The sequence below is a fragment of the Chelonoidis abingdonii genome, chromosome 3, assembly GCF_003597395.2.
Source record: "Chelonoidis abingdonii isolate Lonesome George chromosome 3, CheloAbing_2.0, whole genome shotgun sequence".
Classification (NCBI taxonomy): domain Eukaryota; kingdom Metazoa; phylum Chordata; order Testudines; family Testudinidae; genus Chelonoidis; species Chelonoidis abingdonii.
In genome coordinates, this window is record NC_133771.1 from 104,691,630 (window position 1) to 104,717,416 (window position 25,787).

At 41.7% G+C, this 25,787-nt stretch overlaps 1 protein-coding gene across 3 annotated transcripts in view; it reads left to right on the forward strand.

Annotated features, from left to right (window-relative positions):
• Positions 1–25,787, forward strand: part of ENPP1 (ectonucleotide pyrophosphatase/phosphodiesterase 1) — an 81,043-nt gene that overhangs the window by 13,144 nt on the left and 42,112 nt on the right. For all 3 annotated transcript variants that reach the window (XM_032800781.2, XM_032800783.2, XM_032800782.2), the window contains exons 2-5: positions 16,697–16,769; positions 19,902–20,018; positions 21,603–21,728; positions 22,161–22,221. In XM_032800781.2, coding sequence (XP_032656672.1) covers positions 16,697–16,769; positions 19,902–20,018; positions 21,603–21,728; positions 22,161–22,221 — 377 coding nt within the window. The remainder of the gene's footprint in view (positions 1–16,696; positions 16,770–19,901; positions 20,019–21,602; positions 21,729–22,160; positions 22,222–25,787) is intronic.

Below are 25,787 nucleotides of genomic sequence, written 5' to 3' on the forward strand. Positions count from 1 at the left end.
ACCTAGTTTAAAGCCCTCCTCATTAGGTTAGCCAGCTTGCTTGTGAAGATGCTGTTCCCTCTCTTCGTTAGGTGGAGCCCATCTCTGCCTAGCAGTCCTCCTTCTTGGAACACCATCCCATGGTCAAAGAATCCAAAGCCTTCTCTTCGACACCACCTGCGTAGCCATGTGTTGACTTCCACAATTCGACGATCTCTCCCCAGGCCTTTTCCCTGCACAGGGAGGATGGATGAGAACACCACCTGCATTGTAGTTACGTTCCTGAAAAATGCTACCTTAAGCAAAACGATGTTAAGCAAATCAAATTTCCCCATAAGAATTAACATAAACGGGGGGGTTAGGTTCCAGGGAATTTTCTTTCATCAGATGAAAAACTATATTTTATATATACATACATTATATACAGTATAAGTTTTAAACAAACAATTTAATACTGTACATAGCAATGATGATTGTGAAGCTTGGTTGAGGTGTTGGAGCCAGAGAATGCTGCTAAATGATGAACTAGCACTTGGCTGATCAGTCAAGGGTTAACATGTTGTTAATGTAGCCTCACACTCTACAAGGCAGCACAAATGGAGGGAGGAGAGACAGCATGGCAGAGAGAGAAAGCCTGTGTATAAGAGAGACACACACATTGCCCCTTTCAGCATGCTGACCCTACTGTAAGTACACTTCCTTTTTAAGTAGATCATCAAGTTGAGACAGCAGCTGCTGCAAGCAAACTCCCACTGTCCTGAGCCCTGTCCTGCCTCCCTCCCCTGCCCCCCCCCCCGGTCTGTGGAAATCCGGTAAAGGAGCTGCGGGGAGGGGGACACTCTGATATTAGCACCCTTCTTTCCTCCCCTCCCCCACTCCGCAAAGCAAGCTGGAGGCTCTCAGGAGCAGCTCCAAGGCAGAGGGCAGGAGCAGCAAATGGCAGTCGGGGGAGGGACACCTGAACTGCTGTCAATTGATAGCCTGCTGGGCAGCTGCCTTACAGGGAACTTAGGGGAGCTGATAGGGGGGCTGCCGGCCCACCCTGGTTCCAAGCCCCCCCCCAGCTAGCTGCAGCAAGCTGCTCTTCCTGCAAGCAGTGGAAAAAGCAGGCGGCTGCCAAAAGCATTTTAAAGTTGTGCAATGCTCCCTTATAAGACCATGTTCTCTAGTTGAATAGCAAAGTAACAACATTAACCAGGGCCACATTAAGTGAGGAGTTACTGTACATAATTTTATGCTGGAAATTCATGTAGCTATCTTAAACTGCTGGTGGATTTGAGTCATCCATTTAGGAAGCAGAAGCAATAGTTTTAGATGACCGGTCACACAGCATGAAAAGCTAACTCTGTGTAGCGAATCCTTGAAATAATAGTCGCAGTTAACTGTTGTTGAACAATCCAGCTGTGGACGTGTGTTCTCATGCACCATTTGTCTAGATGACAGTGATAAAACCTCCTGTGTTTTGTCCATATTATAACTCCTATAATTCTTACTGCTAGTGGAGCTGCACTGGTGTTAGAAATGGTGGGAAATTTTAGGAAAAAATGGCTAATGTAGAGAAGACTGTTTTGCCATAGAGCACTGTTTTACCGTCTGAGTCATTGGCCTAACTGTATAAACTCTTTGAGAGAGGCAAAATAGGTGAGGTAATATCTTCCTTGGATCAGCTTCAGTCTGTGGAAAGTTCAAGCTTTCGAGATACACAGAGCTCTTGTTCAGGTCTAGGGAAGGAAGCTGAGTGTCTGAGCTAAAAACAAGTTGGGGCAGATTCAGGGTGGATTTGATTTAAATCATGATTTAAATCACTAGTCAGGAAAACTCGATTTAATCATGGATTTCTACATAAAAGTGCGTTCATGTTGGTTGTTACAACCTTAATACATATTCTTCACAATTCGGAGATAGTTATAGGTTTCATTTTTAGAAAGTACACACTATACATTTTTAAAGTGATTTATTTTGAAAACTTTTCAGATTAGTTTTACAGCTATATTAGAAAACAAATGATTGTTTGGTTATTTCATTTACCAAAGGTAATTGAAGCAGATAGTTCACCTCCTAGTGACTTCATAAATATCTCCAATTCAATAGGTTAATCATTAATATTTGGAGGATTTTCTTGCCATGCTACATTAGGAGGAGAACATCACTAGACAGACACTTAAATTGTTTTATTTAATTAAAACAACAACATTATGTATTCTGGATTTTTTTCTTCAACAGCAAACATAATATTTTAACAAAACAGGCATGTGAATTTTTGAATTTAGTTAAACCTGGTTTTAAAAAACTTGAATGTTTGTTTTTGTTGTTTTTAACTAAAATGGTTAAATATTTTTTAAAAAACAAAACAAAAATTAAATCGACTGTCAGCCAGGTCAACATGAGAAACTTAAAATATTGGCTTCTTCAGCTAACTCAGTCATCTTCACCTTCGTTTTCCTGTTTGTTCGTAATCTGGAAAAGAAAAACAAGCTTTCCTGCTTTTTCAGGTCCCAAACATTTTCTCAATTTGGAATGAATTAGTCCAAAGGACGAAAAATTCTTTCTACACCGGCAGAAGAAGCTCCAGCTGTTAAAAGTGATATTATCACTTCAACAGTCTCTCAATCCAACTGCTTAAGTGACTTCCACCAGTTCACTGGTGTGACTTTCTTTAAAAATCATCAGCAAACATTTATTTTTTGAATGGCTCACCCTTAGTTCTGAAGTTTATTATAGTTGGCATTATGGAGGGATGATTGCTGGATGTCCATGTCACAGCTAACTCCTCTTCAGCAGTGAAGATTTGACCTTGGTACCGAGTATTGCAAATATTTGCAAGAAAATGAGCTGGAGATAGTGCTTATCCCATTCATTTTTTTAATGCTTGTAATTTAACTCTGTCATTGCATATTACTCTCTTTTAAAGATCTCACTCAGTTCTTTTCAAATGTCAACAGCATCAACAATAAAATAGCTATTTCCCTGCCTTTTGTTCAAGGCTACAGAAATAGGCTTCAGGGTACTTAGCATGTGTTCAACATTTCTCTTAAGTCCTATATTGAGAACTTTGGCTGTGACCGTGCCATCTACTTTTTCATGATTTTGTTCATAAACTGTCATAAGATTAGGCCAGTTCTTGATATAGTGCTCAAAACAGTCCACTATTGGGTTCCATCGTATGTCTTGTGGGAGAGTTAGCTTGGTTTCTCCCATTTTTTTCAGAGCAGCTTCTGCATAGTGGTTGTTATGGAAGTGTTTCGCAATTTCAACAACATTAGCCTTTATTTCTGGAACACTGAAGTCTTTGGTTAGGAGATGCATCAACTGAGTTCTGCAACCATGGGACTCTTCTAAATAATTTCTTCTCATCTTGGATACATTTGCAGCATTGTCTGTGACTAAGCTGCGTACTAGACATTTGATATTTTTTTCCACAGTTTGTTATAGCTTTTACTGCTACTTCTTGTAAGTATTCTGCTGTATGTGCATTTCCTGATATATCAATTGTTTCTGTAAGGAAGTCATTCCCTTCCTCTGTTGTCACACAAGCACATACAACAGGATCATTGTGGACATTGCTGCACCCATCAAGACTCAGGTTAATAATAGACCTTTTGTACACTGCTCAATTTCTCTTTCATACACTTTATCCAGCAAATTGCCTGCGATATCTGCTCCATTGGGTGGATTGTATCTTGGTCTTAATAACTGAACCATATAAATGAAGTGTGGGTTCTCAATCATACGGAAAAGAGAGTTTGTTGCATAAACAAACCGGGCAATTTTTTCATCAATTACCTCTTTTTGTAATCTGCTGGTTCTTATCACAAACTTATCTAAGGTTATTTCTGGATGTTGGAGATTTTTTTTTTTTCTTTTTGCTATAGGTGATATACTGTGGCTATGTGACATACATGATGTGACTGAAACACTATCATTGGCAGATAACTCTGAAACTATAGAAAATGATGGTGATCTTGAAGGTGGAGAGTCTTCAGAATCCTGTATGTTGAGGATGGATTCTCCTAAACAAAATAAGTCAATGCAGTTATTTAATTATTATTACCATACTGCTCATTCAATATTACTCATTGCATTCACTGACATTCAGTACTACTTTAAAGGTGAAATTGTAAAAGGAAGATCTGCCTATTTCAGCTATTTATTTTTTATCACAACTGCATCTAAATTGATAGTATCACAGAGTAACAACTATATTTTTTGTTCAAGCATGAGGATTCAAGAATAACGAGAAGGATGACGGGCAGTCCTTAAGAAAGAAGTATGAAATAAAAAAGTTTACCAACCTGAAGATCCTTTATGTTCAGACATGTTCCTTTCATCATCTTCAACGTAGCTTCCTCCTAAGAAGGAAAACTCCTCATGATGTTTCATTCGGGCAAACAGGCCTTGCATTTTTTTATTTCACTGTTTGCATTTTGCATTCATGCCTGTCTTACCCACAGGTAGAGGAACTTCATTAAAATATTCTCAAACTGGGTCTCTTTTATGGCCTGCTGGGATTGAAGGTTTTCCCTTCTAGTGAGAGAATGCTATGGTAGATCTTGAATGAAGGCTATACTCAGAAAGACCTCAAGACTTCTGGAATATGCTGCTCAGACAGTTTCACTTTTGTTTCTACTGCCTGTCCCTCCCTTCTCACATTTATCTCCAGGCTTCTTCTTCTGGTCCAGATCTATTCCATCCCCAACAATCTTCTATTCATTGAACTCTTGAAACTTTGCTCTTTTAGAGAGAGGTAAGGGATTGACTCTGTACACAAATTTGCAGAGGGACTATAAGGTTGAGGTCTGTTATTTCTCACCTCTCTATATTATTTATTTTAAAACATTTTTTGCTGTCAACAAGCATGTTATCTGTGGAGACACAAATCCACAGTTTGAGAACTGCAAAACTAAACATCTCTGATGGTATCTTCTAGGCTGAGCACTGAGTTGCACTGGGTAGTTAGAAAGATTAACCTAAATCTATACAGAAGCCTCTGGAACCCCAAAAGATTGGGTCCCTAATCGATGAACTATTGGAACTCATTTACAAAACTTTTTTTTTAAACATTACATGAATATATTGTCTCATACTATAGAATTGGAATGTATAATCCCTATTTCATGATGAGATATCTTTGTCTACTACCTTTGTCTTCAGTAGGTATAGACCAGCTGTAGTGGTGCCTATACCATGCCCTTGGCCTCTGGGCAGGGGGGATGGCCAAAGGAATTCCTATGGTTTGCTGATGCCCTGCTACTAGAATGACCCTTGGGGATTATGGGCAGCTGGGTGTACTATAAATCAGAACAACTTCCAGGCTTATGCTGGAGACTGGTTTTAGGACAAGAAGGGTGTAATGGTGACTTAAGGCCACATTTCCTGTTACTTCTGCCTCCATTCATGCACAGCATGCAGCTTGGTTGGACTAGAGGCTCAGCGTAGGAATGGCAGTACACGAACACATGCTGCTGTGTATTATGTTATAACTATTGAAAGCAGGGGTATGCAATGCTCTTTGTTTATTTTTTGGTTATGATTTGCTGTTGTTGGGATTTAGGGTGACCAGCTGTGTCTGGTTTTTGACTGGAACATCTGTCAAAAAGGGACCCAGGCAGCTCCAGTCAGCACTGCCGATTGGGTCATTAAAAGTCTGGTCGGTGGTGCTGTGGAGCTAAGACAAGCTAGTCCCTACCTGTCCTGGCTCTGTGCTGCACCCTGGAAGTGGCCAGCAGGTCCGGCTTCTAGGTGGGAGGGCCACAGGGCTTTGCGTGCTGCCCTCGCCCTGAGCACTGGCTCCGCACTCCCATTGGCCGGGAACCACTGCCAATGGGATCTGCGGTGGTGGTGCCTGCGGGCAAGAGCAGCACACAGAACTTCCTGCATGCCTCCTCCTAGGAGTGGGACCTGTCGGCCGGCCGGCAGCCTGCATTAGCCCCCATGGCTGCGCTGCTGACTGGGAGCTGAGGGAGGTAAGCCTGTGCCCTAATCCCCTGTCCCAGCTCAGAGCCCCCTCCCATACCCTGAACCTCTCTGCCCCATCCCCTCAAGCTGCAGGCCCCTCCTGCACCCTAAACCCCATATCGCCAGCCCCACCCCAGAGCCCGCACCCCCAGACGGAGCACTCATCCCCCATGGATCCCTACTCCCTGCCTCAACCTGCTGCCCACTCCCGTTCCCTGAACCCTTAAATCAGTTTGTCATCTCTCTGGCTGCCAAAGCAATCTCTGACGTTTCTGTTTAAGTATTTAGAAAGCTTTATTTGTCAGTGTCTCCCACAGGTAAATGTAAAGAAATGCACCATCATATGAAAAGTTATCACTCCTTAGTAAACTCCCTAAAGGCTGTTTATAATGGCTGACAATGACTTCAGCTACTTTTAAGGCCCTTTGAATGACCTTAGATGGAAATAGCGTGCAATACTAGTCTTGGAATGTTCAGTTTAGATGCTGCTAATAGTTTTGGGAGTGTTAAGTTTAAATGCCAAGACTAGTTCTTTGCCATGTTTATTTGTGAAACAAAACTAACAACTATGTACATTTGTTAAATTAACCCTCCCTTTTCAGTTCAAAGAAGGTTGTACCCATGCAAATTTCAGCTTGTGCCTGATGTTTTTGCATATTACTGTAAGGATAATCCTTTAGGGCAGTGGTTCTTAACCTGCAGCCTGCACCCCTTTGGTTCTCAAAATATGTTCTCACACCCCTTAAACCTATATTTTTGTTTGTATATTACAGTAATTGTTAAAAATGTATAATGTTAATAAATACATAGGTTTGATGAAACAAAGTAGTTGTACTTAAGTGCCTGTGCTTAATTTGTGTTTTCAATGCTTTACCTTCTAAAAAAAATCTGGCATGTCTCGCACCCCCAGGAGGTGTGTGCACCCCAGATTAGGAACTGCTGCTTTAGGGTAATCAGGATTGCCAAATGTGCAGCTCCCACACCTCTGATTTGCAAGCGCTCTCTTTTGTGATCAGACAGAATCAGTGTGTTAACTTTAACATCTGACCTCCAACCTCACACGCTCTCCATTCACAAGATGATAGATTACAAGTAGACATTTAATATGGGCCAACAGTGTGAAGTCAGAGAATATGTCTGAAGATCATAAGAAAAATACTTAGAAACTTGAAATAAATATAAAATATTACATTTACATCTAATCCAGGGTTTCTCAAATTCAGTTGCACTGCGACCTACTTCTGACAACAAAAATTATTACAGGACCCCAGGAAAGGGAACTGAAGTCTAAGTGTGTGCCCCCCTTCCCACACCTTATGCCTTGGGAAGCGCTGAAGCTTGAGAGCTTCAGCCCTGGGCAGTGGGGCTTGGTCTTTGGCTTCAGCTCCAGGCCCCAGCAAGTTTGACAACAACCCTGGCGACCCCATTAAAACGGTGTCATGCCCACATTGGGGTCCTGATCTGCAGTTTATCTAAAGAGTGGGTGTTCAGTGAACTACCCAGCTCTGACACAATATAGGACTGCCCCTCCCTACATATCTCTATCGCTCATATGCCTTTTCGCCTAACTTCAGTTCAGTTCAGTAAATTTGATTGGTGTGATGCAGATGTTGCCAAAGGAGAATACAGAATTATCAAGTATCTTCCTGTTTGCGATATAAAACTGTTGAGCCATCCATCCTGTCAATCTCCTTTTGGAAGTTACAGTGAAGACAGACAGAGCAAAGTCTATGTTAGACAGGTAATTCCCCAGCTTCCTTTACACAATGTGATCATTAAAGGCTACCTCTCTTCTATGGCAGGTTGCAGAACAGGTTTTCCTCTTTGACATGACTTATTTCTTCTTCTTATTATTTTTTTCTTATTCATAATTTCTATTGTGCTATGTTTGTATTTAGATTTTACTGACAAATAAAAGACACGCTACCTTCCCCAAAGGTCTTACAATATTAAGTTCCACCTGATGTGTGCTATACTGATAGCACAAAACAGTGAAAACCTAGTGGATCTTCCCTCCTCAGGATTTCACAAGTGTTGGGGAATTCTCTGGGTGGTGTTGAGCTGGCATAGGAGAAAGGGTGAGACCCTCAGGATTAGCCCATATATAGAGGAGGCATGACATCTGGAGACAGTAAACCATGGAAAACAAGGATTAAATAATTGAGGCTGCCTTGTTAATTACACATGTCTTGGTTGGCATTTTTTTTTTTCAAAATTTATTTAAAAAGGCTAGGGATTGAACTGGGGAGAGATTGAGTTTTACTGGGGACAAAAACACTGAGAAAGAGGAAAGACTTCAGGGTAGAGAGTGAGAGGGCCATTAGGTGCATGGTAGGTACAGGAAGTAAGGAAGGACAATAAAGGGAGAGTGGGGAGTTGGAAGGTGATGGAAGGAGACGTATTTCAAAATGATTATAGTTAACTATGATTTTAGCTGATTTCTTGGGATTGGAATCAGGATGGGGAAAGCTAGAGAACTGTCAGTGCAAAAGAAGGGGTAGAAGAGAAAAGTGGGGAGAGAGAGGAGGAAAGATGGATGGGTAGAGCAAGGACAGGGCAAAAGAGAGTGAGATTCTGAATGAACAGGGAAGCAAAGGAAGTGTGGCAGGGGGCAAGCAATAGTGAGACACTTCTCTGTAAATCACCCAGTAGGACACTGTCTGGAATCAGGACTTGCAGCTGAACCTGAAACCAACTAGCTGACCTACAGCCAAACACCCTGATCAACCAGACTCCCTGAGAGGCACCACCAGGTCTGCTCTTAAGCCCAGCACCTGCCCAGGCTGGTGGCTGCTCAACATTTATTCCTGTAGCTGTGATCACTTCCGTGCCTGCCTTGTTCCTAGCCATAATCCTGCCCTGCCCCAGTCCACTCCAGCCCTGCTTGTTTCCTGACTCTGGCTCTGACACTCAGCTCTGACTCCTGGTTCCTGATTCTGGCTTTCATCATTAGGCATGACCACCTATGACTTGGCCCATGATAGTGGTGCTCTGGTTCAGTATGGCTAAGCTCCTTGACATTCCAGGGTGTCATATCTGCAGTATTCACATTACCCCTATCTTAGTCTGTGCTCCTGCTTCGTTGGAGTCAATGGTGAAACTCCCATTGACTTCAGTTCCACAGAATCAGGTCCTTAGTGAGTGACATATGCGAAACTGCTGCCTAATTGTGGTGTCATTATGCCATCTGTCAAACTCAAAATAAGGATCTTTCCAAATTTGCATCTATCCAATCATCAGTTGACAACACCCATCATGTTTATAGGCTAAGGCTTTTCCTGTGTCCTCCCACATAGAGGAAGCAGTGAGATTGGACAGAGATTCATCCTAAGAGGAAACACTGTTTTGTTTTGTTTTTGTTCCAAAATAAACACACACAAATGTCTTTAAAAAAAACAGCATATTTTTCATACTGTCTCTTTTTGTTTTATTTTGAAAACTTTCTCAAATACTGTTTATCATAGCAACCCTCTCTGGCATTTCAGCTAAATTATATCTGGAAATTATAGGACATGACAAGGTCAAGGGGCACTTCCACTGATGCCAGGCTCTGGTTTTTTTAACTTTATTTTCCTTCTGCATTTGATTAGATTCATATGATGCTTCTCCCCAACAACCAAACTCTTTTAAAAAAAAATCTTTATATTTTTGGCATCTTTAGTTCTCGTGAAAGGTGCTAATTTGACAATTCTGTACTCTGTTTATCCAGAGACCAGGCACAGGGAGCCGTTGTGTCCTGGCAGTGAGCCTCAACCCTTGTCTGGAGGCAGCATCTTGATGAGTAAGAGAGCTGTTCAGGGACCTTGCCTATCCGGTCCTTGGCCTCTCTGCTGAGATTGCCCTAATGATGGTAGTTTTGTGGGTGTTATGAGAACTTTTTCCTTAGGCAATGCTGTGGTGACTAAAACTTGACCATATACTGAGGTAGCAATTGTAAATGTTGTGGAAATGGGGCATGATCCAAAGCCCACTGAAGCCAGTGGAAAGACTCTTATTGTCTTCAGTAGGTGCTGTGTCAGACCCTTAATTCAGATCTACATAAGTTACTAAATATTAGGTAGTAACAATTTTCTTTTGCTGTGTTGGAGTTGGCTCGTAGTTTGTGGGTGAAATGTCCCATTATCAAGCTACTGAGACATCCAGCCCTCTTCAGCAAGTCTTACATTTAAGCTATGGGAAGAAAATACAATAGCCTTAAGATTCTGTAACGGAAATTATTGCTATACAACATCCCAGGCATGAAAAAGTGCTTTTTTTTTTTTTTATGATGGTATAACTTAAAAAGATAAGAGACTAATTAAGAAAAAGCCCAGTAAATGAATATCCAAGGTTTGCAGATCCTCAGTTGGTATAAATTAGCGTAATTCACCAGCTGAGGATCTGGCCCAAGTTTTTTTCCATACTGTGTATTTACTGTGAATTTTTGGCTTGTCTTAAACAGAAGACTATTTTTGTAACGTATTTGTGGTTTGTGGTGCTGTGAAGCTGCCCAGATTTGGCATGCATGAGGACCCCAGAACATGAATCAGTGCGACTCAACAGTAACATTACTGTTTGAATTAGATTTCCTGACCACAGTGAAGGACTCGTTTACTCTGGTGACCAGGATCATATTGTGGGTACTGCTTGTTAAGATGAGTTCTAATCATATTATTTGGAGGTACAAGATGGGGCGGTTAGCTGCCAAAATAACACCAGTGATTTGTGGATGGTGTTGTGGTATTTATGCCTCGTCTAGGTTTTATCTAAACATCTTCAGGTTGTTTTTTTACAAATTGTAATATTACCACTTTAGAGCTGGTGGTACTGCACTTACATTTGTTTTGTTGTGTGGCTTTGATGCTACATTAAATCGATTGATTGTTTCTAAATGTTTCTTTTAATTGAATATGAACTCGTATTGTCTGTTAAGTGTCATTAGTCAGGGGCTGTGTAATTCTGACATGTATTGTACTGCATCCAAGTTATCTTTTTTAATGTTTCTTAATAGATTGGACATCATAAATCCAGAGTGACCTCTGAATTTTTGTAAAATGAAATCATGCCTCACCAATAACCTAGAATTCTTTGAAAGGGGTCAACAAGCATGTGGACAAGGGAGATCCAGTGGATATAGTGTACTTAGATTTTCAGAAATCCTTTGCAAGTTCCCTCACCAGAGGCTCTTAAGCAAAGTAAGCTGTCAGGGGATAAAAAGGAAAGTCCTCTCAAGGATCAGTAATTGGTTAAAAAATAGGAAACAAAAGATAGCAATATATGATCAGTATTCAGAATGGAGAGAGGTAAATAGTGGTGTCCCCCTGGGGTCTATACTGGAATCAGTACTGTTCAATATATTCATAAATGCTCTGGAAAAAAGGGTAAAGAGTGAGGTGGCAAATTTTGCGGATGATACAAGACTACTTAAGATAGTTAAATCCGAAGCAGACTGCATAGAACTACAAAGGCATCTCAGAAAACTGGGTGACTAGTCAACAAAATGGCAGATGAATTTCAAGGTTCATAAATGCAAAGTAATGCACATTGGAAAACACAATCCCAACTATACATATAAAATGATGGGGTCTAAATTACCTGTTGCCACTCAAGAAAGATCTTGGAGTCATTGTGGATAGTTCTCTTAAAACATCCACTCAATGTGCAGCAGCAGTCAAAAAAGCTAACAATGTTGGGAATCATTAGGAAAGAGATAGATAATATGACAGAAAATATCATATTGCCTCTGTTTAAATCCAGGGTATGCCCACATCTTGAATACTACGTGCAGATGTGGTCACCTCATCTCAAAAAAGATATATTGGAATTGGAAAAGGTTCAGAAAAGGGCAACAAAAGTGAATAGGGGTATGGAATGGTTTCTGTATAAGGAAAAAGTAATAAGACTGGGACTTTTCAGCTTGGAAAAGAGACAACTAAGAGGGCATATGATAGCAGTCTATAAAATCATGACTGGTGTGGAGAAAGTAAAGAAGGAAGTGTTATTTACTCCAGAAAAACTAAGGGTCACCAACTGAAATTAATAGGCAGCATGTTTAAAACAAACAAAAGGAAGTATTACTTCACACAATGCACTGTCAACCTGTGGAACTCTTTGCCAGAGGATGTTGTGAAGGCGCAGACTATAACAGGGTTCAAAAAAGAACTAGATAAGTTCATGGAGGATAAGTTCATAGCCAGGATGGGCAGCGATAGTGTCCCTAGCCTCTGTTTGCCAGAAGTTGGGAATGGGCAACAGGATGGACCACTTGATTACTTGTTCTGTTCATTCCCTCTGAAGCATCTGGCATTGGCCACTGTCGAAAGACAGGATAATGGGCTAGATCAGGGGTAGGCAACCTTTCAGAAGTGGTGTGCCGAGTCTTCATTTATTCACTCTGATTTAAGGTTTCGCGTGCCAGTAATACATTTTAACATTTTTAGAAAGTCTCTTTCTGTAAGTCTATAATATATAACTAAACTATTGTCAGGACCCAGGCAGTGTGAGTGCCACTGAAAATCAGCACGTGTGCACCTTCGGCATGCGTGCCATAGGTTGCCTACCCCTGGGCTAGATGGACCTTTGGTCTGACACAGTATGGCCATTCTTATGCTACAAATTCAAGGGGTTGCCTTCCTACTGACTGTGTTACCTGTTACTCAGATATCTATAGCTAACTATAAAAATGTTTTTTTTCTTTTAGTTGAAGAGCTCATAGTTAACTGAGCCATGAGTTTGTGAACTATTGAAAAGATTTTCACCACAGCATAATACATAAATAATTCATAACGTTAGCGTTCAAAGGACTAATTCTGCAACTTGTTTCCTTGACAACTCCTCCCCTCCAAAAAACAAAGTTTCATCAAGTAGATAAAGGCTACTCTTTCCAGGAAATATTTACCTGAAATTTGAGACTTTGTTCCTAATTTTTTCCCCCCTTCTGTTTTCCACCTGTTCTTGCCACCCAAAGCATTTTCTGAAGTAAAGGTCTTTTTATTGGCACACTGTTGCCTTAAACTGTTTTCCTTTCCAGTGTTCAATGTGCAGCACATTATTACGCTATTTACTAGTGTACTTATGGAGTTGATGGGTTCCCTCTAATTAGTACAGAGTTGATAGATGGTAATATATGCACTTTTCTTAAAGCAAGATCCAATGCTCAGTGAAGTCAGTGGGACTCTCTGGACTCAAATGGGTATTGCACCTGGCTCTAAATATTTGCGCATCCACCACATAACTCTTGAGTGGTGAAGAAGAACTGTAATTCATTGAGGGTCCAAAATCAAAATGTATGAGATGGGCTGTGGTCAGTCAAGTCTGACACCTCACAGTAGGTTACACTAGTAATGGTAACTAGGAAGTGAAAAGGCTTTTTATGCCTAAAAATAATAAATAAATGGAATACTTAGTCTTTAAGGGGCATGCTGCTTTTGAGGTTTATGGCCAATGGGATAGCTTAGCTGCCAATGTTTTAACACCCTAACGGGGAGGAGCGGGTTTAATGAAGGGAACCTAAAATGATGGATTTGGTAAAACTGGAAATTAAGAAGCTGTTATGGCAAACCAGCTAACCTATGTGTAACCCATAGCAATTTAACAAGAGACATTGAAATTGTAATCAGGACAATTGACTTGTGTGTGGCTATCAAATACATGTTAATTAGGCTAGCAACCTCTAACCCAGGGGTCGGCAACCTTTGGTGCCAGGCCCATCAGGGTAAAGCCGCTGGTGGGCTGGGCCAGTTTGTTTATCTGGAGCGTCCACAAGCATGGAGCCCTGCAGCTCTCACTGACCACGGTTCGCTGTTTCTGGACAATGAAAGCTGTGGGAAGCGGCGCGGGCTGAGGGATGTGCTAACCACTGCTTCCCACAGCTCTCATTGGCTGGGAACAGTGAACTATGGCCAGTGGGAGCTGCGGGGCTCCGTGCCTGTGGACACTCCAGATAAACAAACCGGCCCGGCCTGCCAGCAGCTTTACCCTGATCGGCTGGGTATCAAAGGTTGACGACCTCTGCTCTAACCAATTTACTTGTATTGATAAGAATCAAAGAGTAGATACTAAGTGTATTTGTCTGAGGTTACCTACTTCCTGTTAGAAGAAACTAAATTAGCCTGTAGATGTTACGTCCCTTTCATGTCTTAATTGCCTTCATATTATTCAGATGACTGTGTTCAGTTAACCTGAAGATCAAAGATGTGAGACACTACAGGAAACTCATAATATAATCTATAGCAGGGGTCAGCAACCTTTCAGAAGTGGTGTGCCTAGTCTTCATTTATTCACTCTAATGTAAGGTTTCATGTTTTTAGAAGGTCTCTTTCTATAAGTCTGTAATATATAACTAAACTGTTGTTGAATGTAAAGTAAATAAGGTTTTTAAAATGTTTGAGGTTTCATTTAAAATTAAATTAAAATGCAGATTCCCCTGGACTGGTGGCCAGGACCCGGATAGTGTGAGTGCCACTGAAAATCAGCTCACGTGCCGCCTTCGGCACACGTGCCATAGTTTGCCTACCCCTGACCTATAGTGTCTTCAGCTTATCTATCCCTGTTATAATGAATGACAGGCAGTTTCCCATATATAAATCAGTGTGACTAGATTACCTGTGTATGCGTAGGAAATGGAATGTTAACTTCAAAGGATGGGTCAGTGTATGCTCAACGAAAAAGGAGCTACAGTCACATGCTGTGCTCAAAACACTTGACAGCCTGTTTCAGCTACAAAAGAGAAAGCTCTGGCCTGATTCTGCATCTCTAGTATGTTGACCTCTCAGTGGTTTGAGCCTTGGCCTGCTAAACCCAGGGTTGTGAGTTCAGTCCTTGAGGGGGCCACTTAAGGATTTGGGGCAAAGTCAGTACTTGTTCCTGCTAGTGAAGGTAGGGGGCTGAACTCAATGACCTTTCAGGGTCCCTTCCCATTCTATCAGATAGGTATATCTCCATATATTATATTATTTTAAGACATGGGACTAAGATCTTCCATGATATTACTTGGAATACCCTGGAAAATGCATGGGAAGACTCTAACAGACTCTACATATAAACTGCCTTTGGATTCTGACCTGCTGAAATGATTCGAGAGAGACTTTTATGCAAACCAGAAAATTCACCATCAGTGCTACAATTCTGATCTGAGAACTTGACAGTCTCTTATAATGGATATGATTCTTTTACCATTCAATAATTCTTTTTTTATTTTAATAATACATCTTTAGTTAGTTACTGAGGGTTGGCTGACAGTAGGGGTGAAAGAAAAATTGAATTCTTACCGTTATGGGGGCTGGCTCTGTGTCCACTGGAATGGGCGGGGCCTTGGGCAAAAGGGGCGGGGTGGGGTTCAGTGTCCCCCAGCCAGCCCATCCGAGCTGCCTGGCCCATGCCACCTGGGGCTCCAGCAGCGATTTAAAGGGCTCGGGGCTCTGGCTGCTGCCACGGTAGCAGCAGCGGCAGCCAGAGCCCCTGATCCTTTTAAATTGCTGGCCCTGGGGCAGCTGCTCCTTTTGTCCCTCCATGTTTAAAGCCTTCTGGGGGTAGGGGACATAAAAGGAGCAACAATATTAAAGTGCTGCCATGGCAGCACTTTAAAGTCAGCTGTATGGGCCAGTACCAGTAGCCACCTTTTACCAGGATGCTGTACCAGCGCGTACCACCTTACTTTCACCCCTGGCTGACAGCATAATATTTCAAATACATATTGACCTGGGGGTAAGTGTCTGATCCTTTGGGAATGGTAGAACCTTTTTTTTTTTTTTTTTTTTAAATAATGGAGATATACCTATCCCTTAGAACTGGAAGGGACTCTGGGTCATTGAGTCTAGCCCTCTGCCTTCACTAGCAGGACCAAGTACTGATTTTGTCCTAGATTCCATAAGTGGCCTCCTCAACAATTGAACTCACAACCCTGAGTTTAGTAGGCCAATGCTCAAACCACTGAGCTATCCTCCCCCAAGCTCAGGTATGGTGAATTGGGTTTTCAGTAACCTCTCATCATATTAGACCAGTTTGTCTGGATGGGAATGAAGGGCTGGAATGCCTAAACAAGAGACATTGAAATTGTAATCAGGACAATTGACTTGTGTGTGGCTATCAAATACGTGTTAATTAGGCTAGCAACCTCTAACCCAGGGGTCGGCAACCTTTGGCGCCCGGCCCATCAGGGTAAAGCCGCTGGTGGACTGGGCCAGTTTGTTTATCTGGAGCATCCACAGGCATGGAGCCCTGCAGCTCTCACTGACCACGGTTCGCTGGTAAACCAGCTTCTGGTAAACCAGTGTGGTTCTACAGAACCTCTTTTGTTACTGGCTTGGTGAATCTAATTATAGAATAAATCACCAATTTTTGGTGTGTGTCTGCCCTGTTTCTTGCAGTCTGCCCTGAGTGTGGCATTCTCAGCATCTTCCATTCAAGGCAGCAGTCACAGAAGCATTTAAAAGTCAACTTTTTCATTTTGGGGAAGGAAAAGCATTGTAAGCAATTGACATAGGACAGTATTTGGTCCTAATATTTTTATAAGGAAGATGAAAGAAGTAAAGGTCCTGTCCTGTAATCTTGACTTATATGAATGATATCTTTCAAATCAACAGGATTACTTGCACAAGTAAAGACAACTTGTCTGAGTAATGGCAATGGGATTGGTCTCCTAATCTGTAAATTTATTAGCTTCTGTAGGCTTGCATTACTTCATATAGATGAATAACTTAATTTTCATTACCTAAAAGAGGGGTTTCAAAATGATCTTATAAAGACATTTAACTCCGTTTTTATTTTCTTTCCTATATTACAGGTACTGTCTGCCTGTGTGCTAACCATAATCCTAGGATGTATATTTGGACTGAAGCCAAGCTGTTCAAGAGATGGTAATTAATGTGATTCTCCAATATAAATAGTCTGAGCAATTCCTTTTTAAAATTCATCATGAGGTTATCAGAATATCATCCTTATGTTGCAGGGAAAGGCAGTTGTGTGCCTTACCTGAAGTAGTTTCAATTGCCAGCACTTTAGTCCAAGTACTTGCTTATGGCCTGGTCTACACTATGCGTTTATACTGATTTTAACAGCATTAAATCGATTTAGTGCTGCACCCGTCCACGCAATGGGGCCCTTTATATCGATATAAACGCCTCTTTAAACCGGTTTCTGTACTCCTCCCTGATGAGAGGAGTAGCGCTGAAATTGGTATTACCATATCGGATTAGGCTTAGTGTGGCTGCAAATTGACGGTATTGGCCTCCGGGCGGTATCCCATAGTGCCCCACTGTGACCGCTCTGGAAAGCAATCTGAACTTGGATGCACTGGCCAGGTAAACAGGAAAAGCCCCGCGAACTTTTGAATTGCATTTCCTGTTTGGCCAGCATGGAGCTCTGATCAGCACAGGTGGGGATGCAGTCCCAAATCCAAAAAGAGCTCCAGCATGGACTGTACGGGAGATACTGAATCTGATTGCTGTATGGGGAGACAAATCTGTTCTATCAGAGCTCCATTACAGAAGACCAAATGCCAAAGCATTTGAAAAAAAATCTCCAGGCTATGATACAGAGTCCACAGCACAGTGCTGTGTGACAGGCGTAACGGAAAGCCAAAGAGTCAAATGGACGCTCATGGAGGAAGGGAGGGGGGACTGAGGATTCCAGCTATCCCACAGTCCCCACAGTCTCTGAAAAGCATTTGCGTTCTTGGCTGAGCTCCCAATGTCTGTAGGGTCAAACACATTGTCTGGGGTGGTTTCAGGTATATCTCGTCAATTTACTCCTCTCCCCCATGAAAGAAAGGGAAAAAAATTGTTTCTTGACTTTTTTCAATGTCACCGTATGTCTACTGCATGCTGCTGGTAGACACGGTGCTGGGCAATGAACAGCAGCATCCTCTCCCCTCTCTTCCCGGTGGCAGACGGTACAGTGCAGTAGATGGTAGCCATCCTCATCATCAGCCCATGAGTGCTCCTGGCTGGCCTCAGGTGAGGTCGGCCGGGGCGCCTGGGTAAAAATAGGAATGACTCCTGGTTATCCCGGCAGAGGGTACATGAAGGCTGATAACTGTCTTCATCCTAGCAACTGGGGGCTGAGCTCCATGAGCCCTCCCTTCATGTGTAAGAAAAGATTCTGTACTGCCTGGACTATCATAGCAACGGGATGCTGGGCTCTCTTCTCCCCACCGGTTAAAATCCTGCCTAGATTATCATAGCAGCTGGAGGCTGCCTCCCATCATTTTATCTCACTAAAGTCAGTGTTTCTTATTCCGCATTCTTTATTATTTCATCACACAAATGGGGGGCCCTGCACAGTAGCCCGAAGGGTGAGGAGGGAAGCACGGTGGGTTGTTGCAGGGACACCCCTCTAGAATGGCATGCAGCTTATCATTTCTGTGGGATCTGACCCGGACGGCTGTGCTCTCTGATACACTGGTTCTCTAGTACACTTGCCTCATATTCTAGGCCAAAGACTGATCTCTATTTTAGATACAACCATAAGAGGAAATGACCCAGGGGGTCATTCCCCTTTTTGTCTTTGCACCTCCGGCCGATCTCAGCGAAGGTCAGCCAGGAGCACCCATGACAGCAGCAGACGGTACAGAACAGCTGATAACCGTCATCTCATCACCAATTTACAATGGCACAGCAGACGGTACAGAACGACTGGTAACCGTCTCTGCTACCTTGCAAAGGCAAATGAATGCTGCTGTGTAGCACTGCAGTACCGCCTCTGTCAGCGGCATCCAGTACACATACGGTAACAGTAACAAAAGGCAAAACGGGCTCCATGTTTCCCATGCTATGGTGTCTGCCAGGGCAATCCAGGGAAAAAGGGTGCGAAATGATTGTCTGCCGTTGCTTTCACGGAGGAAGGAATGAGTGATGACATTTACCCAGAATCACTCGCGACGCTGTTTTTGCACCATCATGCATTGGGATCTCAGCCCAGAATTCCAATGGGCTGGGGCGACTGTGGGAACTATGAGATAGCTACGGGATGGCTACCCACAGTGCAACGCTCCAGACATCAACGTAAGCCTCTGTACATGGATGCACACCACCAAATTTATTGTGCTTTGTGTGGCCACGTGCATTTGACTTTATACAATCTGTTTTACAAAACCGGTTTATGTAAAATCGGAATAATCCTGTAGTGTAGACGTACCCTATGTGTCTCTTCTAATTCACTGGTGTCTTCCCCTCCACCCCCATTATAAGGTTTGCTCAGACAGGAGACTGGGAGGTTGTATTCTAGGAACCGGAACAAATGAGGAAACAATTTGACTAGTGAAATGAGTAAATCCTCCATCAAAGAAATCCAGGAGGGAGTTTATTGTGACAGATTCTGACCAGACTCAGAACACAGAAATGCCATTGAGTTGAGTGTAAGGTCTCTTCAAGCCCAGCCAATAATCCTGTGATGGTATTTACCCTGATACTCCAATTACTGTTAAATCCCCACTGGAATCTGTTTGGTATTGTTCTACCATTTTACTCAGGCTTTGTTAGAGAGAACCAGGATTTTTTTTAGACATAAAGCAGCTACCTTCATATAGTTACCTATATATAATCACCATGATATCTAACTTACGCAACCGCAGGATATTAGAAAACTAGAAAAAGTAGTACAATAAAGCTCTGTCATTCCCTACAATGATCATATTGATGTTCTAGGAATATTGACCAATTCAGGATTAATGTTTAGCCATTGACATCTAAATTCCCACCTCATATACCTACCAGCATCCTAATAGCCACACACTGCTTGTTTGAAAGAAACAATAGAAAAGACATGAAGGAATGTTAATCATAATACCTTTAGTCCTTAATCATACCCGTAGCTGGAATAATTATAATGGTACAAAGTCTGTGTCTATAGCAGGTGCTAGATTTTTGTCCTTTGCAAATATTTAGATCTTGTTACCATTGTTGTTTGAGTTCTGCCCTACTTTTTGGTAATAGCTGCTAAGTTCCTAATACTGAGATTACTGAAAGTAATGACACTGTCCAATATTTCAGTCAAAACTTGCAAAGGCCGTTGCTTTGAGAGGACATTTGGAAGCTGCCGCTGTGATAGAGATTGCGTCGAACTTGGAAATTGCTGCTTAGATTTCCAGGAAACATGTATACAGCCAGGTAAGAGTGAAAACATCAGGGAGACAAAGGGAAGCAGTTACATCATCTTTCTTATAAATTATTGCCACCAGCGGGAGTGCTAGTGAAGACAAGTCATCATCAGCTCCTGGCTGTTTAAACACCATGTTGCTTAGACCTGCTATAAGAACATTGTGGTTAAAATTCCGTTGATTTGTCTGTACTACTGATTCCACAATTGCTTTCATTGATGAAGCTGCAGTGGTTACTATTATTTTACTTTTATTATTATTATGGCAGCAAAGTCCTGTATCTGACACAGACGGCACTGGCTGGCATGGGGGCGGGGAAACAGGAGGGCTCCTCCCATTCTCTGCTCCTTTATGCCCATTCCCCACCCAAATGAAAAAGGAAGTGCATAAAAGCTCTGGGGAGGCTGCTCTCCCTCCAAGCTAGAGCTGAGCAGTAATGGGACTTTCCATTCATTGAAAAATTCTGAGATTTTTGAAGTATTTTTGTTCCATAGCAAAAACATCTGTTCTTTATGTGCAGTAGCTGCCTGGCCCAGCAGCCGCCCAGTGGCCCTAGAGAGCGACTCGTGCCTGATTCAGGATAACACCTGAAAAAACCCTGACACAAACTGAGCTTGATCTGGCTTTCGTTCCAGTAATCAGGAGTTTCATCATTGACAGTAGTGAGAATAGGATTAGGCACTGTGGCCTCGATTCAGGAAAACGCTTAAACATGTGCTCCATCATTACTCAGGACAAATCTTGAACTGAACCCTTACGGGAAGGCTAGATTAAGCCTGCTTGCTATGAAATATATAAATTGCTACACTTTGGGAAATCCATACAAGGCTGCCTTTTATTGTCCTTGATCTGTGGCAATATAACTATACAATGTCATCTGTTATCACTTATAAGTGGCTGCTATTGTTTTCTGAAAGGTCAGATTGTGCTCTATTATGCATGTGTGGACTCCTTAAAACTCATCTTTGCATGTGGATCAGGAGGCAGAATTTAGCCCTTAACTTTTACGTTACTCTTGCATTTACACCTTACCTTAGAGCTTAGTCCATCCTGTGCTTTGCTGCACATTGGGTTACCCACATTTGCCATCCTTGCCCGTCAATCTCCAAATCTTCCCATTTCATGTTGAGGTGCTTGATGTCATTCAGAACTGTTCGTTTCCATGTTATTCTCGGTCTTCCTCTCTTTCTTCTTGCGTCTTCTGGCTTTCATTGAAGAACGGTATTTGGTAAGTGTTCTTTTTCCATTCTCAGCACATGTCCCAGCCACTGATGTCTTCTTTTGTAGATTATTTGTGAGAGGGTACCTGGTCCAATAATTTTTATGACTTCTTCATTTGTCTTCCTATCTCTGTGTTATTCCCAATATTCTTCTCAGACATTTGTAATGAAATGCATCTAGCTTTTCCATATCTTTCTTGGTAAGTTGCCATGTCTCACTGCTGTATATTGTGATGGCGATAAATGCTTTGTACACATTCAGTTTTGTCTTGAGGGAGATGTTCAAAAATTCTTGCTACAGAAACTACTCATATAAACCTGCATGTAGACAAAAACTAAAAATTGTACTTTTTGCATTTGATTTCTGATTGTAGCTCATATATGGACCTGCAATAAATTCCGGTGTGGAGAGAAAAGGCGGCCAGAGAATCGTTGCTCCTGTTCAGATGATTGTGTGGAAAACAAAGATTGTTGTGTCAATTATTATATAGTTTGCCAAGGTAAATTCCCATCTTACCTTCCCAACCACACCCTTCTTGTTTGAAAGGAACAAAAGAAAAGTTACAAAGCAATGTTAATTGTAACAATTTTACTCCTTAGTCGTACCTTTAACAGGAATAATGATAACAGTACAAAACTTGTATCTAGAGCATGCCCTAGTTTTCTCATTTTTTCAAATCTTTAGATTTTGTTACCACTGTTGCTTGATTTCTGACCAACTTTTTGCTAATGGCTGCTAAGTTCTTACTACTAAGGTTACTATAAGTAAGGATGATGTAACCTGAGAACTCCTGGCCTTTCATCCTAGTGGCGTGAAAACTGAAAGAAACGCCCCCCCCCCTTTTTTTTTTTGACAAATTGTGATGGACAGTTTTATTTTATTTAATATGAGAACTGTACAATATTTCTTAATGTGACTGTACCTATTTTAGGAGCGAAAAGTTGGATTGAAGAAAAATGTGAGGACATTAATGAACCCCAGTGCCCACCAGGGTAAGGATAGTCTCCCTTTATTTGGAAGTTTGCATTTAAAACAATATTTTTAAGGGTAATGTTATTTCAGTTTACAATCAAACAAACCACTCCTCACCTCAGCAGTCTCTGAATAGTAATTATATGCCATTATCATTTATAGTGTACTGGTAACATTACAAATTTAGGTGTTTTTATCTTGGTAAAAGCTTCAGTATACAAGCACCATTTTATAACAATCTCCCATAAATGTCCAATCCTGCAAGGTGCTGGGTGCTCACTTCTTCCGTCTCAGAATCATGCTGCATTGGGCCTTTTAAGGTAGCAAATTTCTTGCTGTGGTATAAATGGTAGATATCCCAGGCTTTTGAACAAAAAACAATTGTGCTCTGTGCAACCAGCTAGAGAGGCATGGGAATCAACGGAAGTATTATTCAGGGCTGTCAAGTGTCATGCATCTTGCATGCCCTGTCATCCCTGTCTGCAGCTCAACCTGAATCTTACCTCTGGCTGACATGTAAACGGCAGCAGCAGTGGGCCCTTTTGGTTGCTAGAGGCCACCATGAAGCATGGAGGATGGGCAGTCAGGTGGCCCATAGGACTTTTCTGTGGCTGCTTCCCCAGTGGGAGTTGAGCATGGAAAGGTCAAGCAGCAATGAGAGGAAATTAAGGGGTGGCAGCAGCAGCTAGTATCCCCATTGGCAGGGCAAGAAGGTAATGGGGCTCAATACTGACTCCTCCCAGACAGCACAACCCCAGCACCCATTCAACTCCTACTACACACCTACCCCAGTGCCCCCTAAGCAGTACTCAGGCAACTAGCCAACTTCCCAACTACCCTATACATGCTCCAGCATCCTAGAATCCATTCACCTAATCCAGCAACCCCAGATGATGTTCCGATAGCATTAGGTTTTGGGCAGTTCCATGTCCTACATAGCACCACTGCTAGGTGGAAGGTGTATTGACTATACATGGAATTTTATGATCATATGCAAATTATCTACAGTATGCAAATTAGTTCCTTAAAAATGTACATAAAATGTCACACATGGAGCTGTCAAGATTTGTGTAGCTTCTATAGTTATTTTACTTTATAGATTAAATCAGTCAAATTCTCAGAATTGTTTATTTCAGTTTTGGTTTTTACCTGGGAGGACCAAGCCACATCTGGAAATTTAGTAAATCTGGGTTTCAAACATAAGGATAATTACACTAGCCAACAGCAAATTATTTACTTGAGATTTCGGGAATTTTGCTGTTCAAGTCTTGTTTGGGATTCAGTATGGGCTGTGAGCACAGGCTTCTGAAACCAAAATAGCTGCATTATATTTACTATGGATATGCCACATGCATGGGTGTTTGGGACCATTGTGCAAATGTCTTCACAGTTCCTACTTACTCCAAATTGTCATAAACAGATAGCTAAGGGTTAATGTTTTTTACCTGTAAAGGGTTAACAAAGGGAACCAAACACCTGACCAGAGGACCAATCAGGAAACCGGATTTTTCAAAGCTCAGGGAGGGAATTTTGGAGTGTGTGTCTTTGTCTGTCTCTCTGTTCTGTTGCTCTCGCTCTGAGAGTGAACTTTCTCTCTTCAAGCTTCTGTAATCTTCTGTTTCCAATTATAAGTACAAGGTAGAAAGACAGTAAGCTTCTATTGTTTTTTTTGTATTTACATGTGTGTAGTTTGCTGGAATGTTTTAAATTGTATCTCTTTTTGAATAAGGCTGTTTATTCATTTTTCTTTTAAGAAATTGACCCTGTATATTGTCAACCTGATACAGAACATTTTTGTCTTTTTTCTTTCTTTTTTATAAAAGCTTTCTTTTTAAAACTGTTTGAGTTTTTCTCTGGTTAAGGCTAAGGAACGAAGGGAGGGGAAATCTCTTTGTGTTAGATTGACTGGGTTTGAATCTGCATAGCCTCTGGGTGAGGAGAGAGACACTTGATCTCTCTGTGTTTGTTGCATTTCAAGGACTTGAAACGGTATCTCCTAGGGCCAGCCAGAGAGGGAAGCCGGGAGGAATAAAGAGAGACAAGGGGAGGGGGTTATTTCCCTTTTGTGTAGACTCAGGGCATCTGAGTCTTGGGTCCCCCAGGGAAGGTTTGGGGAGACCCAAAGTGAGACAGACACTGTAATTCCTGTCTGGTGGCAGCGCTATCAGATCCAAGCTGGTAATTAAGCTTGGAGGGTTTATGCTAGGCACCCACATTTTGGACGCTAAGGTTCAGAATTGGGATTTATGCTTATGATACAAATGGAATAACTTTTAAAATATTTTTTGCCCATCTCTTCCTAATTTGTTCCCATTATGTGGATCAGTTGGGTTATGACATATGAAATACATAAGGAAAATGCAGCATGAATAATTTTGTAAAAGTTTTAATTAGAGGAGTTCATATTTCACATTGAGGAATCTGTGCTATCAGCATAGCTCAGTATATCTCTGAGGCAGCAAGTGTGCCCTGTGGTCCAGCTTCCACATCAGGCCTACTTCTGCAGTCTTTACCTAAGCTACGTTTCCATTGTGTAAGGAGTGAGGGGTCAAGTCTATGACATCAACAATGAGCATGAGTACAAGTTACAGCTGCCCATGGGTAGTAAGAAGAAAGACCTGCATTTCATGCACATATTTTGACCTATGAGATGATCCAAAAATGAGCCTTAAAACTGAAGTCAGTTGCAAACTCTTGTGGGATGATTTGATTTTACATTTAGATAATGTCAAAAGGTTTCATTTTGACTATCGATTTGTTTAATTTTGCTTTCACATTAAATATAATATGTATTATAAAATAATTAATTTTATGTTTAGATGTTGTTGGAAAAAAATGTTTTCCCCCATTGAAACATTTCAGCAATGAAATGATTCTACCATATATGAAAAAATTTGATGTTTACAAAAATAAATTTTTGGAAATTTCCTTTCCACAAAATACTTTTAAATTTTGACTTTCTATTCCAGTTTGGAACATAAACAACTTTTGAAATGTCAGCATTTCCCACAGAAAGAAATTCCAGTTTCAGTCCAGCTCTAATTCCACCTCCCTTTTGGGCTCCACCTTCGTGAGTGGAGAGGCATTGCTGAGCCTGCCAACTATCTGGGGTTTTTAGAGTTAATTCCCATCCAGGGTTCAGAGGCAACTCAAGGGAGTTGCTATCAGCTGCAAGCTGACTTGGTACTCCTGAGTTCTACACCTTAAAAGAAGGGGCCGTCATCCTTAGAAGACAGACAAACAAGGAAGAGGGTTGTGCTGATGAGAAGCCAGAGCAATGGTATAAAACGTAGGAGCTACCATTTATGATTTGTGCTTTTTGTTCTAGCAGTTTTGAGTTTACTGTGTGGACGGAATGGTCAGCTAGAGACTTTTACCAAACTAGTGTCTGTTGGTGTTCAGCCAGAAACTCTTCCATAAATCCCAATCCAGAAAGGGTGATGTGTAGTCTAGTTTGAGACAGACAGACAGAGCCCCCCAACCAATGATAACAAATGAAAAGTGCATGTTCTATTCCTAGAGTAGGAGTAAACAAGAATGCAAGTGAATCTTGCTCAGTGCTCACTTTGAGCTAATAGAATTGCTC